The sequence below is a fragment of the Dipodomys spectabilis genome, unplaced genomic scaffold (genome assembly GCF_019054845.1).
Source record: "Dipodomys spectabilis isolate Male_0828 unplaced genomic scaffold, ASM1905484v1 ptg000030l, whole genome shotgun sequence".
Taxonomy (NCBI): Eukaryota; Metazoa; Chordata; class Mammalia; order Rodentia; family Heteromyidae; genus Dipodomys; species Dipodomys spectabilis.
Genome location: NW_024870707.1, coordinates 12,864,325 through 12,880,675, shown reverse-complemented (window position 1 = coordinate 12,880,675; position 16,351 = coordinate 12,864,325). Strand labels below are relative to the sequence as shown.

At 41.2% G+C, this 16,351-nt stretch overlaps 1 protein-coding gene across 13 annotated transcripts in view; it reads right to left on the bottom strand.

The window, feature by feature from the left end:
• Ppp6r3 (protein phosphatase 6 regulatory subunit 3) overlaps positions 1-16,351 on the bottom strand; it is a 113,027-nt gene that overhangs the window by 37,371 nt on the left and 59,305 nt on the right. For all 13 annotated transcript variants that reach the window (XM_042675577.1, XM_042675586.1, XM_042675588.1 and 10 more), the window contains exons 6-13: positions 14,935-15,000; positions 13,068-13,180; positions 10,144-10,257; positions 8,487-8,616; positions 4,556-4,708; positions 3,033-3,182; positions 2,165-2,229; positions 1,188-1,303 (exon numbers count right to left, since the gene is read on the bottom strand). In XM_042675577.1, the coding sequence (XP_042531511.1) occupies positions 1,188-1,303; positions 2,165-2,229; positions 3,033-3,182; positions 4,556-4,708; positions 8,487-8,616; positions 10,144-10,257; positions 13,068-13,180; positions 14,935-15,000 (907 nt within the window). The remainder of the gene's footprint in view (positions 1-1,187; positions 1,304-2,164; positions 2,230-3,032; positions 3,183-4,555; positions 4,709-8,486; positions 8,617-10,143; positions 10,258-13,067; positions 13,181-14,934; positions 15,001-16,351) is intronic.

The following is a 16,351-nucleotide window of genomic DNA, read 5'->3' as shown; positions in this document are numbered from 1 at the left end:
GCCAGTCAGTGTCCCATGAAACTCTCGTTTCCCAAACTGCTCTAAGATAATGACTCCAAACTATCTGCAGGGCTCTACACATGAAATAGTAAAATAGTACCTGCTAGAGAAAACTAGTTTCCTGAGATAAAACTATGGCTGTAATTTTGGAGAGTTAACTACTGTAAGATTTTTATCTGACATTTGAGCTTAAATACCTACACGTGGGAATGTTCACACAGCCAGACTGATCCCACTCACTTACAAGTAACAACCATGAAGCAAAGACTGATCTGACCATCTTAATTGTATCACACAGCCATTTCTCCTCAATAAGAAAATGAGGGTATTTTTGTGCAGGCCTGTAACCCAGGATTAAGAGTAGAAGAACTGTAGTTTGAGGGTAACCTGGGCAAAAAATTAGCAAGACCCTCCACTCCCCCCTCAATCATGTAAACTAACAAGCTGAGCATGGTGGTAGGCAGCTCTAATCCCAACTACACAGATGGCATAGGCAGGAGAATCATGATCGGAGGCCAGACTAGGAGGGGAAAAACCAAGATGTACCTGAAAATTAACTAAAACCAAAAGGCATGCTCAAATGGCAGTGGATGCCTGGCCCTGAGTTGCACTAGAAAAAGCAAGAAGGGGGGGGGGGGGGGAGGGAGAGGGAGAGAGGGAAGGGAAGGGAAGAAGGAAGGAGGGAAGGAGAAGGAAGAGAAGAGAAAGAGAGAAAGAAAAAGAAAGAAAGAGAAAACAAGCGAGAAAGCAAGCAAGCAAGCAGAAACAATTTTACTTGGTTCTATAGTGGCTCTTCTACTGCCAGCATACAAATAGTGCAAGATCAAAATAATTGTAGCAAGCAATGATCTTACAGGCTTTCCTATGCAAGCTGGCTTCAAACCACAATCCTCAGATCTCAGTCTCTTAAGTAGCTAGAATTACAGGCATGAGGCACTGGTACCTGGCAAGCAATGTTCTTTAACAATAACAACAGGTAACTCTAGTATGCTGAAGCTGGCCAGTGTTTACTAAAAGGATACAGAAATCTGAAGAGACCAGCATTGAGACCTCTAGACCCTAGGAAAAATATAAAGAATCTCTACCAACAGCGACTGAGCATAATGCCAGTACCTCTACAGAACTCTTAAACACATCTATCCCCTCATCAAAACACCCAAGTTATTAACATTGTTTGAACAACTCACCTTTGATAAGCTGCTGTACCAATGCGCTGTTGGGGCCCTTGTCAGTGCTGTGCACGATACAGTTGGCTATCCTAGTGAGATGACCCATGTACCCATGCCGTCTGCCTCCCTCAGCCCTGGTAAGGAGAAAGGACAAATGTTCAGATTCCCAATGGGATGGATAGTTGGTAAATAGTGTCGATTTTAAAGCAACTGTTCTAAAATAGATGATGCCAGAATATCACTCAGCAGTAGAGCAAAAAGTCTGATTTGCTTAGAGATTATCTGGCAACCTCATTTAACAGGACACATTTACTCTAATGTCAAAAATTTATCATGAATTGTCAGTATTTTAAACATTCACTGATATCTGATGTTACTACTTTTCCTTTGTATCTTTTTTTTGTTGTTGTTGGTTGTGGGGCTTGAACTCTGAACCTGGGCGCTGTCCCTGAGCTCTTCAGCTCAAGGTGAGCACTCTACCTCTACTTAAGCCACAGCGCCACTTCCAGTTTTCTGGTGGTTAATAGGAGATAAGAGTCTCACAGACTTCCTGCCCAGGCTGGCGTTGAACCATGATCCTCAGAGCTCAGCCTCCAGGGTAGCTAGGATTACAGGCGTGAGCCACCAGTGCCCGGGGCTCCTTTTGTATCTTTTTATATAGACTGTAGTAAACAAGTGAGAATCTTGCTGACTTCCTAAAATATACCAGGTTTTAGTCAGAGATAATTATCTGCCAAAGATAGTTCTCAAACGAAGACCCAGCTGATCTTAAGAAATACCATTGGTGGGAAATTCTTAACCTGGCCAAGAAAAGAACAGCAGTGAACCTGCACTTGACATAAGACCACTCTGAATGAGAAACTTAGTTCTTCCTTTTCCCCATTCAAAGCCAAATCCTTCCAACTACAATCCCTCTTCACATTCAGACAAATTGCTCTGCCTGTTGACAAAGAACCAAGCCTTATCAAACTCAATTTTTGTCAAAAATGACTTACTGTTTCTTCTCATTCATTTCCCAGGCTTCAAGTATTCGTTCTATTAATTGACATTTTTGAAAAAGCTGAGTAAGAAAAAAATGTATCAGTTAACATTTACGGAAATGTCAACGCATCAGACTTTCAACTGCAACAGAGCTCTAGTTCAACAGGGTAGTCCTGTGCAAATGTCTGAGCAGTATGTAGGTATAGACACCACAGAGACTGCAGTCAGGACTTGAGCCTTGCAGACCATCTACTGGACACTCACTGCTTCAATTAGTGCCGGTGAGCAACTCACCTAAGGTAACAAAATTAGAGCAGAATAAAGATTAAAAAACTCGGTAAAAGCTTAATTTCTAACCCACTGACTTGGTGAAATCATCTCTTTTCCACAAAACAGATTTTTACTGAAAAGAGACCCCAATTCAGGTGTGGTGGCACCCACTGTTAATCCCAGTGGATGCACAGAATGACGGCTGCAGGGCAGCCAGGGACAGCTATACAGAGACATTGCCCATCTCAAAAACAGAGACTTCACACGGAGAAAAGACCATGGCTTCAAACTTTCAGTCACGCACTCAGCATCAGAAATTAAATTCTAACATGCTATAGAACTGTTAAAATCATCTCTGGTAAATATCTGATGTTTCTTTAGGCTCCACAAGTTATACATATTTTCAAACAATTTTACCAAAAGAAGCAGGCCTTTCCAGGCATTTTCCCTACTTTTTTTTTTTTAGTAACATTTCAGTTTTTTGTCTGGGGTTTGATTTCTAGAATCATTGGTTCAAAACACAATGAATCTACATAATAGTTAAATATTAGGACCCTGAAGTCTAATCTTCACTGTAAGCAGGAATGAGAAAAACAAGACAAATAAGCTCACGTGTTTCAACAAGAAGTTGTCACCAGCGGAATCCTGGTCACTAATTGTAGCATTTTCTGTGTTCTCAAAAGGACTAGCAAGAATCAGTGCAATACATATTTCCACTTGTGTATGCAAAAAATTATTCCACGTATACTTGAAGAACATGTCCTATAAAAGAAGAAGTCATTTCTCTGCTCAGTACTTCCATATTCAAGTCATTATTTTCATGCTTTCCCAAAATGGTGACTTAAAAAGTAAAAACCATTTGTTCTCAGCTCAACACAACTATTAAAGCAGGTAAAGTGTTCATTTAGGAAGCAGAGGTGTGACTCAAGTGGGAGAGTGCCAATGATGAACAAAGAAGCTGAGAGAGCCCAGACCCTGAGTTCAAGCCCTGGCATGCATGTGTGTGTATGTGCACATGCATATGAAATAGTGGCTGGGAATGTGGCTTAGTGGTTGAGTGCTTGCTTAGCACGCATGAAGCCCTTGGTTTGATTCCTGAGTACCACATAAACAGAAAAGGCCAGAAGTGGAGCTGTGGTTCAAGTGGTAAAGCACTAGCCTTGAGTAAGAGAAGCTCAGGGACAGTGCCTAGGCCCTGAGTTCAAGCCTCAGGACTGGCAAAAAATAAAATATGAAACAGTTTGAAACACCACTTCATATTTGAATCTTTGAAAAGAACATATGATACCTCTTCATTCAACATGCCAGAATTTGCAGACTCTAATAGAAACCAATAAGAACCATTTAAAAAAGACAATTAAGTTTCTTAGAGAAAGGAAAAAATCTTTGTTTTCAAACTAATGCAAATACTAAGTTGAGTAAATATTCATTAATTTTCATTATATAACTTCTAGATATAGGAAAATTTACCTTTTCCTCAACAAATAGGCTTCCGATAAACTTTTCTTTCAATATTTAAACCATAAACCAAGTGACTTTGAAAGAACAAAAATAGGATCTAAAGGAGGCTAAAGCTAAGCCTCACTCAGGCCTCGCTCATTTTGACAAACCCCTGAGTGCAGAAGGCTCAGGGAAGGTCATACAACAAAGTGACATGTAACAGATGAGGCCGTAGACAGTGGTGGGCAGCATCTGGACCCATTTGGTTGTGTCCCGGTCCTTTCCGCTTTCCTGCTATCCATTACCTAACTCCCAATCTTTGTGGCTGGGTGCTGCAGAGGTGTAAAGGGGAAATACTTTTCCCACTATTGTCAGAATTTGAACTTGGGTCTGCCACCAACAGGCATTAGTGCTGGAGATCATCCAACGCCTGCACCACTCTATCACACATAGAGAGCAGTAGTGAGCAGTCAGGTCAGACTGAGCTCATAGCTGTTCTCATGCCAGGCTAGCAACACTGAGGGACTTGCTCAGGACAAGCATCGGCTCATTTCTCAGTACACTGAACCATTCCTAAGCTTGGCTAGGATGACAGGACTAGAAAGTCATTAACACCTACTGCAAACTTGCAAGATTGTGCTACACATTCATGAAATATCAGAGGCAAATTAAATATCCAAAGAGGAAAATCTCACCAGTATAACTCCAATGCTGTTCAGCTCCATCAGGTCCCCGTTTATACTGCTGGTGTTGGTTTGAAGCAGGCTGGCTATCAACCGAATCACATTCAACCGGGTGTTCCCGACAGGAGGATCTAGTACACCCCATGTTGTCTTCATCACACTTTTCTGAGGAAGAAAAGGCATTCCGGTTGAATTCAGTTAAATGAGCAAATGAGTAAAAGGTGTGAGTGTTGAGACACAGAACTAGCCACCCAGCTACAACGCTGCCACGGCGGGCATGAAGAGATGAAGAAACAACCGTAGAGCACACCCACAACTGAAGCAGACTCCCAACTGCCCTAGGAAAGCAAAAGGCTGCTCAGATCCATGAGCAGGTGGGGCAGAGGTAAATAAAAATAAACAGAAACCCTGCTTCAGCTTAAATTCTGACTAGAAGCCTAAGAGATGAAATGGAAGTACAAATGGTTCTAGGAAGCTGTCCTTTGTCATTGCCAAATTCATGTGCCTCTCCATCACATCCCATAACATAGCATAAACCCATCCCTGTCTGACAAGAAACTATCTATCTATCTATCTATCTATCTATCTATCTATCTATCTATCTATCTATCTATCTATCTATCTATCTATCTATCTATCTATCTATCTATCTATCTATCTATCTATCTATCTATCTATCTATCTATCTATCTATCTATCTATCTATCTATCTATCTATCTGGTTGGTCATGGGGCTTGAACTCTGGGCCTAGGCGTTGTCCCTCAGCTCTTTAGCTCAAGGCAAGTGCTCTACCACTTTGAGCCATAGTGCCACTTTTGGTTTTTTGGTGGTTTATTGGAGATAAGCGTTTCATGGACTTTCCTGCCCTGGCTGGTTTTGAACCATGATCTTCAGATCTCAGCCTCTTAAGTAGCTAGGATTACAGGAGTGAGCCACAGGCACCCGGCCAGGAAACTTTCTATCATTTGAAATCACAAAAGACAGAAGCAGAACATTGCAGAATTTCAGCAGTCTGATAGGAAAGAGAAACACATTACAACATACTTGTTGGGTTGCTCTTCCTGAAGGTCCATGTACACCAGCCCCACACACTTTCCGGTTCCCCTTCTCTTGAGAACCAAGGAACTGTAAGACTCAGTTTTACTTCCTACTAAGCTCTGTGGGAACTAGGCACTGGTGGCTCAGACGTGTAATCCTAGCTATTCAAGAGGATAAGTCTGAGGAACATGGTTTGAAGCCAGCCCAGACAGGAAAGTCTGTGGGACATTTATCTCCAATTAACCACTTTAAAAAAAAAGAAAGAAAAAGCCAGTAGAGCTGTGGCTCAAGTGGTAGAGAAATAACCTCGAGAAAAAGAAACTCATGGACAGTGACTAAGCCTTGAGTTCAGGCAGAAGAAAGAAGAAAGAAGAAGAAGAAGAAGAGGAAGAAGAAGAAGAGGAAAAAGAAGAAGAAGAAGAAGAGGAAGAAGAAGAGGAAGAAGAGGGAGAAGAGGAAGAAGAGGAAGAAGAGGAAGAAGAGGAAGAAGAGGAAGAAGAAGAAGAAGGAAGAAGAAGGAAGAAGAAGAAGGTGGTGAAAGCTTTGATAACCTAGACACGGGCATGCTCCAAATAGTTAAACAGAAAATGTCTAATATAAAAACGAGAAGTAGCATACTACATTTCCATCCCTACAGAGCACAGGGAGAAGGAAAATTCTCACAGACAGACTCTTCCACCTGAGCCTGCCTTCTGCTCATCTGAATCCCTGTATCATGAGACAGTGTGGAGGATGGGGGGCACTGTTCATACACTGCTAAATCCTGTGCACAGTACTATTGTGCAGACCCCTCCACTGAAAAGCATCACCCAGAATCATGTCCTTTCCAGGTTGTAACTAAAACTTCAATCTATCCTTTCTCAATGAGAAAGTGAAATTGCAAAGATCAGACCCTGAGAGATTAACTTTACCGTAAAGATCTAAAAAGAGAAATGGGAGCTGGGTGTTGGTGGGTCACACCTGTAATCCTAGCTACTTAGGAGGCTGAGATCTGAGGAACAGTTCAAAGCCAGTCTGGGGGAAAATTTGAGACTCTTATTTTAACCATCAGACTCTTAACCATCAGAAAACCAGAAGTGGAGCTGTGGCTCAAAGTGGTAGAGTACTAGCCTTGAGCAAAAGAGCTCGAGGACAGTGCACATTCTCTGAGTTCAAACCCCACAGCTGACTTAAAAAAGAAAGGGAGGGAGGGAGGGAGGGGATGTAGTGGTACACATCTGTCAACCTAGCTAGGTGAAGAAATAAAGAATTGTGGTCCAGGGTGGGGGGGTAGGGGGGAGGCTGGGAAGGGTTGTGAAGGGTAAACAAAGGAGGAGGCTGCAATGCTTGGTAAGAAATGTATGCATTATCCTGCCCATGTAATTGTAACTCCTCTGTACAGTATGTTCACAAATAAAATAAAATAAAAAAGAATTGTGGTCCAGGCGAAGAAATAAAGGATTGTGGTCCAGGCCATCCTAAGGAAAGACACGAGACTCTATCTGGAAAGTATTTAAAGCAAAAACAAATGGAAGCGGGCCCAAAGTTCAAATCCCAGTACCAAAAAAAGACAAGACAAAACAAAACAAAAAAAACGAAGGAAAAAGCTGGATATTATAGCTCACACCTATAATCATCAAGGATAGGGCCCAAGTCAGCCAAGCAACCACCTCAACCAACAGCCAGATACCGCCTCAACCAACAGCCAGACACTATCCTCAACTAACAGCTGGGTTTGCAGCAGTATGTACCAGTCTCGCAGGAGGCTGAGATCAAGATGTCAGTTCTAGGCCAGCTTGGGTAAAGAAGAGTTCAGGAGACTCCATCTCAACAGAAGAAGGTGGGTGTGGTAACATGTACCTGTCAGCCCCGCAGTGGGAGACAGTGATCAGTGCCATAATTGTAGAAATGCAAAAGTATAGAAGATCACTGCCCAAGTATATATAGGCCTAAGTAAAAAGTGAGACCCTATCTCCAAAACATGAGAGAAACAGCTGAGGATGTGGCTTAGTGGTAGACTGCTTGCCTAGCATACATGAAGCCTTGGGTTTGATTCCCCAGTACACCACATAAACAGAAAAAGCTGGAAGTGGCGCTGTGGCTCAAGTGGGAGAGTACTATCTTTGAGCAAGAGAAGCTCAGGGACAGTGATCAGGCCATGTTCAAGCACCAGGACTGGAAAAAAAATTAAAAAAAAAAAAAGAGAGAGAGAGAGAGAGAGGGAAAGAAAGAAAGGGATGGAGGGATGGCTCCAGAAGAAGAACACCTGTCTAACAGGTGCAAGGTCCTGACTTTAAACTCTAGTACCACACATACACATCCGAAACCAAGCTACAAAAAGCAGCTTATTTTCCTGGCATATAAGTACAAAAGAACTTATAAGTAAATTTTTAAGAAAAACAAAAGTTTGAGTTTCCTAAGCTGGTTTTTTGATTAACTCTAATTTAGCCTCATTCATTTATTTTGACAATATGTACAGATAAAAGCCAATAAAAATCTAGCTCAACCTAAGCACTGGTGGCTCACACCTGTTAATGCTAGCTACTCAGAAAGATGAGATCAAAGAATTGTGATTCAAAGCTAGCCTGGGCACAAAAAACTGAGAGACTCATCTCTAATCAAGCAAAAAGGAATTAGAAAAGGAGGCATGGCTCAAGTGGGAGGCTGCCTGTTATGAGTCAAATTGAGAGGCCCTGAATTCAAAGCCCCAAACAAGTTCCAAAAACAAAACAAAAAACCTAACAGCAACAACAGCAGCAACAAAAAGCAACTAATTAAAAACTATCAAAGACAAGGGTGAACCTCTGAACACACTGGCACATATTGATCATAGCCAGTTCTGTTACTCCAAGGCTCCCCTGTTTAAATACACATACAATACCAATCAAACGCCTGCTAGCCAACAGGCTTCAGACAGCTCCTTACCTTGGGTGGCTCAAGTAGGAGTTCATGAAAAGATCCAAGTCTTCCTCTAATGGCTTCTAGAACACTCTTGTTAACTGAACAAGCTGAATGACTCATGCCTGGTGGGCAGATCTCTATATGGCCTTCAAATCTGGAAACAAAGTAAGGTAATCTAAGTCATCACAATATTTGAATAATCATCTGTCATGTTCCATATCCACTATGTAGGCACATACTTAATCATTATGTAGTTATACAATGGCTACATCAACATTTCTGTAAGCAGAGAGAATGGATAAAAGGAGACTAGAATCAATATCAGAGAATTCACACGGGAGAGAAGCCGTACAATTGCTAAGCATGCGGCAAAGCCTTTCATTGTTCTTCCCATCTTCACCAATAGGCGAATTCACACCGGAGAGAAGCCCTACAAACGCAAAGCAAAGCTGTTAAATGCTCTTCATATCTCCACCAACATCAGAGAATTCATATGGGAAAGAAACTTTGTAAAGTAAATAATGTGGCAGACTATTTACTCAAAGTTGAATCCTCAATGTCAGAAGATTCATACTGGTGAGAAATCTTACAAACATGAAGAATATACAAAACCAACTGTTCTTTACATCTTAAAGTCAGATGGTCTATACTGGATTATTATTACTTTACATTATATTACATTCTCAACACCAGAGAATTCATACTGGAGAAACACCCTTGTAGATGCACAGAATGTGACACACCCCCTCACATTTGCTTAAACCTTTCTTGCTCAATAGAAAGAATTTGTACTGGAGAAAAGCCCTACAAATGCCAAAAATGTAGCAACTCCTTTTTAGCAAATCTTGTTCCTTATTCAGCACCAGAGAATTCACAATGGATAGAAACCTCATTCACATGGTGACTCAAAGGAACTTTATCCAATATATGTACTCAAAGAGCAAAATACTCATACATACTGGAAAACACATTTGAAGTATAGGGTACAGCAAAGCCTTTTATTACTTCTTTGTGTGTGTTATCGGGGTTTGAACTCAGGGCCTTGTTCTTGCCAGGTGGGTTCACTATCACTTGAGCCATGTTCCATACTCCTTTTGCTTTTATTTTTCAAATAAAGTCTCACATTTACATGTGGCCAGTACAAACCTCAATTCACCTATTTTCACTACCTTCAGAAGGAAAGCGTCAAACTGGAGTTATGAAGTTCAAATTAAAAAGCACACCTTGAAATCATGTGCTGAGTATCATGGTTTAAAGCCAGCTTGGGCAGGGTTTTAAAAGGAGCTGTGGTTCACATGGATGAATACAGAATCTCAGGGACAATGCCCCCCCCCCCCAAAAAAAAAGAAGAGGAAGAAGGAAGGAGGAAGAGGGCAAAAGAAACAAAACAAAATGACCTTCACCCTTTATTCTTGAGATACAGACATTTTATGAAAATAAAGCTAAAATTTGAATCTAATTTAAAAAAAAAATTTAAAATGCATGCTTTCTCGAACTATCCACATAAGCCTTACAGAACCACCTGACATTTTTAGGCCAGAGAAAGAACTGGAAGAGGTTTGAAGCATAAATAGCAGAATAACTGAGTACCACTAGGTTCAGAAATTTGGCTATTTACATACTTAACTGTTAGTTCTGAAAGGAAAACCATATGGATTTTTAAGATAAAATGAAAGCTTACGTTGGTCTCCGAGTCTCAAGTAAAGTCAGTAAAATCTGGATTGCACTGACAATGGCAGATTCATTTTTCTCCTTGTGGAAAATATTTGATAGAAGCTGCTCTATAATTTCTTGCCTAGGGAAACAAAGAAACAAAACAGACTGCTCAGATAACACATGTACCTTCCTAACTTACATCCTTTCAGCATAACAACTGGGGCTTGCAGTCCAAGGTTTGGCCATGGTGAAAGCTGAGGTTGATAAAGACTTAGACCCTTTCACTCCCGCAGAGGGAAGTGTTCACAAAGGCAAAATAGAAGCTGTAATATACCAGTGTGGAGGCACTAGCATGGTGTCTAAAGATCTAAAACAGACTAAAAAGACAAGTTAAAAGAACCAGCACTTAAATTTCATGTGAGACCTCTAGCCAAAACGTCTATGGAATAAGCAGTAGGGTGAAACTGAGAGCTGGGAAATGGACACTTTTCCAGCAGTAACTTATCTACCTTCCCTAGGAGGTCCTGTATGAATCTACAATCTCCTTAAGCAACAGTGAACTCCCTTGAGTCATTTCATGGATATGTGAAATTGGAAGTCTGCCATCTGAAAGGCTCCCTGCTCCCCCTCAAGGAGAAAAATGAGATACTAAACAGCAAAACCTGATCAGCATTCAACAGCACAGTAACTGGGTCATATTCTGAGTCTTATTTAAATACAACCCTATTATCAAACACAGACATGGTCTCCAATCAAGTAGAGCCCATCAGGTTGGATAAAATATTCACTTTTCTACTAAAACAACAATAAAAAACAGCCCAGGAGATATTAGATGAGCATCAATAAACTGGTGATACAAGCTACTTATGAATTGAAGCCATTTGTATATGCCAGTACCAAGGTTTGAACTCAGGACTTCACACTAGCTCCACCTACTGGCATGGCTAGTGTGCTACAACTTAAGCCATATCTCCAGCCCAGCTTTTTGTGATTGTAAAGATGTGGAGTCTTGAGAACTTCTCTGACCAGGCAGGCCTTGAAGATCCTCAGATCTCAGCCTCCTGAATAGGATTTACAGCTGTAAGTCACCGGTACCCAGGTTCCATCTACAGTCTTTGTTCATGTCTTTGGGACAATAGCTCATTCTGGTTTTTCTTTTTTCTGTGTGGCTATGGGGAAGACTCACTTCTGTAAAATGGGCTCAAACGGAATAAAACCCAACAGGTTCTGAGCTCCTTAGTATCCAGAAAAGAAAATAAGAGTATCAAATCCTAAAACTACTTACCACTACTAGACTCTACTACTCCATGAACTCAGTTCACTGCAAAGTCTTCCTTTGGTACTAACTTACACTTAGTTTTACATAGGTGGTACTTGTGTATACAGTATTGCCCAATCTGTGGACTAATTATACAGGCATTACATATGACTATATATTGATCAAATATGTAAAGTTGTAACTATGGTTAATAAAGTCTTCTAAAATCATTGAAAACTGTCATTGTATTCGCTTTATCAGCAGACACTGGCAAGAGACATAAGGGCTTGAACCTCATTCTTGAAAGGACTGTTTCACTATTATGATGAAGTCCTCCCCATTGCTAAATTCAATAGAGTAATTCTGTACTTCATGGCATCAAGGTATTGATGACCCATGTATTTATTAGAAGAAATGTACCCTAATGTTTAATGACATCAATGAGCATATTCTTATCTTCATTTCAGAAGGGGACTTAAGGCTTCACATTTAGGAGCGAGTATATATATACATGTCCCCTGGGGGCTCGCTGGATGGAGCGCTTTGGTGGCATGAAGAACTCAAGAGTTTTTATACTGTTGTGTAGGTCTGATTCTGCAATGGCCACCAACCAACACCCAGAGTATACATCATCTAATTTGACACATTCTGAATTTCAAGATCTGAAGATAAATATAGCTTTTTATTATGTATCAATTGCAGTAAAAACCACATGATATTACTGATATTTTATATTTTTAATCCAATTAAATGGTAAGTTTTTCTACAAAGTTCAACCTAATTAATATCATAACTGGTATTCACATGTGGGCAATCTTGTTTATGCTATACCACCAATTACTGAAATGGGAGATAAAATGGTACTTAGCAGCTGGTAATCTCTTGTAGCCAAACTACATGGTAGTTATAACTTTGCACTAGACAGTTTCACACAAGCTACCTCATCTTTAATTTGCAGGAAATCACATACAGCAGTGGTTCAACAAAGGAAATTACGGGTAGTAAGCCAAAATAAGCAAAAGAGCCTCAGTATATATAGGAGGGCTCAAGTAGGAAAAAAAAATCATAAAAAAGAAAATCTTACTGAAGCAAGACTGCTGTTTGTGCGTAGTGACACCCACACGGTCTCCTTCCAAAACTTACCCAACGTGAGGGAATGTCGGGGGTTTCTATATTAAAATAAATAGCTATTCAGATGGAGGCCCAACATATGCCATGTTGACAGTGAACACTCAACCTGGAAATGTGCAACTCTGGGAGAAAAGTAGCAGCCCACCGGAGCCCATCCCCTCAACATAGGGTAACTGTTCAGCTGCAAAGATACAGCAAACCCAGAAGATCTGAAACACTTGCCAGCTCAAATGGATCCAATTCATAGGTCATCGACCCTTGGAGGTGGGGACCAGTTTGGGATGTGACTATCAAATCTTAGAATGGCTCTGTAAAATCCTATTTTGTGAGTATCTGAGAAGTTCAAAGTCCAACGTACAAGTCACTTGCTCACCCTCTTCCCCTTCAGTGCCCACTGAGTCACAAAAATCCTGTGAGCAGCAGGTCTCTGCCTTTGACCTCTAGCCACCCACAGTGTTCCAGGACACAATGCCCACACCAACATGGAACTTACCGGTCAGTCACAATGCAACACACCAAACAGCATCAATGAAAGAAAGAAGAACTGATTTTAAACATACTTTTCTAGAGTGGCAAGCAGGGGGTCTGGTTCTGTACTGTTCTGAACTTGTAACATCTGGTCTCTGCTCAGGCGAACAATTTCACAAAGTGACTGTGAAGCATTTGAATGTCGCTAAAGGAAAAAGGAACAATTTTAGCCGTAACACTTGTTAGATGTTAGCCTCATAATGCAAAGTGCATGGGGGATTGCTAAGAAATGATACAAGTTAACACTGTCCATGGTCTTCAGGGAACAAGTGAATGAAAGAGAGGCATGAGCCTTCCACTCTGTCAGACCAAGGGCTGCATATGACAACTCTGTACTACATACAGCACAGTTGTAAAGATGCGATCAAAGCTCCAACACACAGCTGTGTGTGGAGATGCAATGAGTCAGAAATATAGTAGTCTGGTGAAGTGGAATCCCCAAAGCCTCACCTCTGACACACTAAAGTGCAAAGTGTTCCTAATAAAGATACAATTCTACTCCAGTAGCAGGAACATTACATGCCAGCAACCCACACCTACCAACTTTAACACTGCCTCAGTGAGTATTAGCTTGTGTGTGTGCACGCATGTGTGTGTAGTGTGCGTGTGTCTTTTTAAAGACGGGTATGCTATCTTGATAGCAATCAAGTTCTGAATAATACAAACTTAATCGAGAATGAGCTTGTTCACAGAAATTACTCCCTGTACATGGGGCAGGCTCCACTTAGGGATGGCTCTCCAAAGCCTGCACTGGCCACACATAGGGAAACAGTGCTCTTGGAACTACAGCAAGAAGGCTAGCCATCCAAGAAGCTTGGGAGCTCCTTCTAGACCAGGCTTCTTCCATAGCACTCAGCAAACAAACACTCTGGCAACAATAGCAGATGTTACAAGGGAACACTTCCTGCTCTGTCTCAAAGGGAGCAATGAGGAAGTGATGGCCTCCTTTAAAAATCGGCTTTAGATTTTACTCTAGGCACTAAGTTTTTGAAAAGAGTAGACAGGGTAGAAGGGGTTAAATCCTCTCCACAAAAAATACATTTTTGAAGAATGAACATTGCTAGCTATCCTCTTCCTTGTCCTGCTCAAACCTGGTACCTGCTATCCAATTTAAACTGCAATCTAGAAGCATAAGGAGAGGCACTTAAGCCCAACAATAGTCACACCCTGACACCCTTAAATCAACTCCTTTATGGACATGAGGCAATGTTTGTCAATAACAGTTAGCTACTGGAAATCTCAAGTGGCTTGACTTGATACCTGAAGTGGTAACAACTATAGACTGAGAGACAAATAATGCCTCTCAGCACAGGGCTCAATGTATAAACTCAAGCTTCAATACCACCATTCATAAAGGTGAGGACCAAGAAGGAAACAGCTAAGTGGCCACAGGGGCTTTGTGGTGACCAGGAGCCTGTTGTGCTGCCCACAAAGCTTATGCAGATGTGGCAACTTCACATGTAATAAATATACATATAAAAGAAATTCAACTGCACAGAGGAAATCTGTGACAAAGGTAGGCTCAGCGTGAAATCCTGGCTCTGGGAAGGAGATAATGCCACCTCACATTTCTAGAAATCTGGGTGTAAGGAAAATGTAGTATTGTTTGAGAAACTACAAACTGAAGAACAGTAGTTTTCTCTTAGCACCTCCATATCTGTTCAGGTACGTTCTGTGCCCAAATAAAAAGTTAAAAGAAAATTCAGGGGGGTGGGGGTGGGGGTGGGGGCGGGGGGGAAGGACGGGAAGGGATGGGAAGGGGAAACAAAGGAGGAGGCTACAATGCTTGATAAGAAATGTATACATTATCTTGCCTATGTAATTGTAACCCCTCTGTACAGTATTTTCACAATAAAAAATAAAATAAAATCCAACTTAGAATCATACAAGAGAACTTACATCTTCTTCTTGCGATGGATGAACTATTTCCACAAGCCTCTGGATAATTTTCTCCTCATTTAACCACTGTAAAACACATTGTAGAAGTAATCATAGTAATGAGTGGCTCTTGTTCAAGCCCCAATGAAGATTAACATACTTGGAAATATCCATCACACTTAAGTAGAATGTTACAGGTTTCTCTGGACTTTGAACACTACAGAAAATTGAAAGTCCCCCAAGGAAAACACCAATGAATATATTATCAGTGACTAAGAGAATCAACAACTCCCCAAATTCCAGTGCCCACATACCAAAATTCTACTTATCAGTTCCTTAGCCATGAGGAAACTCCCAGGTAGTCAGCCCTGGAAAGAGTCTATACTATGGCTTCCGGGGGTGGGGCTGTAAGGGGGGCAGAAGGCCCCCCTTTTCTCTAAGAGAATGTCACCTGAGCTCAAAAGAATTAAGAGCTGTACTTAAGAATCAAGCCTCTGACCTGGCACCACTGGCTCACGCCTATAATCCTAGTTAATCAGGAAGCTGAGATCTGAAGATTGTGGTTTAAAGCCAGCCTCTGCAGACTCTTAGCTCCAATAAACAACCAAAACAAAGCCTGAAGTGGACCTGAGGCTCAAGTGGTAGAGCACCAGCCTTGAACAAAAGAAGCTCAGGGACAGCACTCAAGCCCTAAGTTCAAGACCCAGGGCTGGCACAGAAAAAAAAAAAAAAATAACCCTCTAGGTATAGCAAACACAGGATGAACAAAAAAAGACACTTAGATTTTACAACTATATTAAAGAGCTACTGTCATGACCACAGCAATCTTTTTTTAACCTTTGTTGAAACAGGGTGAATAAAAACATGATAGGGAAGCTGGGCGCCGGTGGCTCACTCCTGTAATCCCAGCTACTCAGGAGGCTGAGATCTAAGGATCACAGTTCAAATCCAGCTCAGGCAGGAAAGTCTGTGAGATGCTTATCTCCAATGAATCACCACAAAATGGTAAGTGGCGCTGTGGCTCAAACTAGTAATAGTGTGCTAGCTTTGAGCAAAAACTCTCAAGGTCAGTGCCCAGGCCCTGAGGGTCAAGCCCTATGACTGACAAAAAAGACAGATAATAAGGAAAAAACCAGCTGGCTTAATATTAGTTCTGCAAAGAACTTTCAACCCATAAATAGCTGACTAAAATAGAAACAAAAATGTACAACCCCATGCTTGATGCCTATGGATCATGCTCTTCTATTTAAGAGAATGAGATTTAGAGGATTGCGGTTTGAACAAGGAAAGAAAAGTCCTTGAGACGCTACTTCCAGCAAAAAGGTTGGAAAGCATGGCTCATATGTTAGCACAAGCCTAACAAGTGTGAGGCCCTGAGTTTGAACCATTAAAAAAAAATCATGCTGTTCAGTATGTGGAATATGAACCATGTAAATCA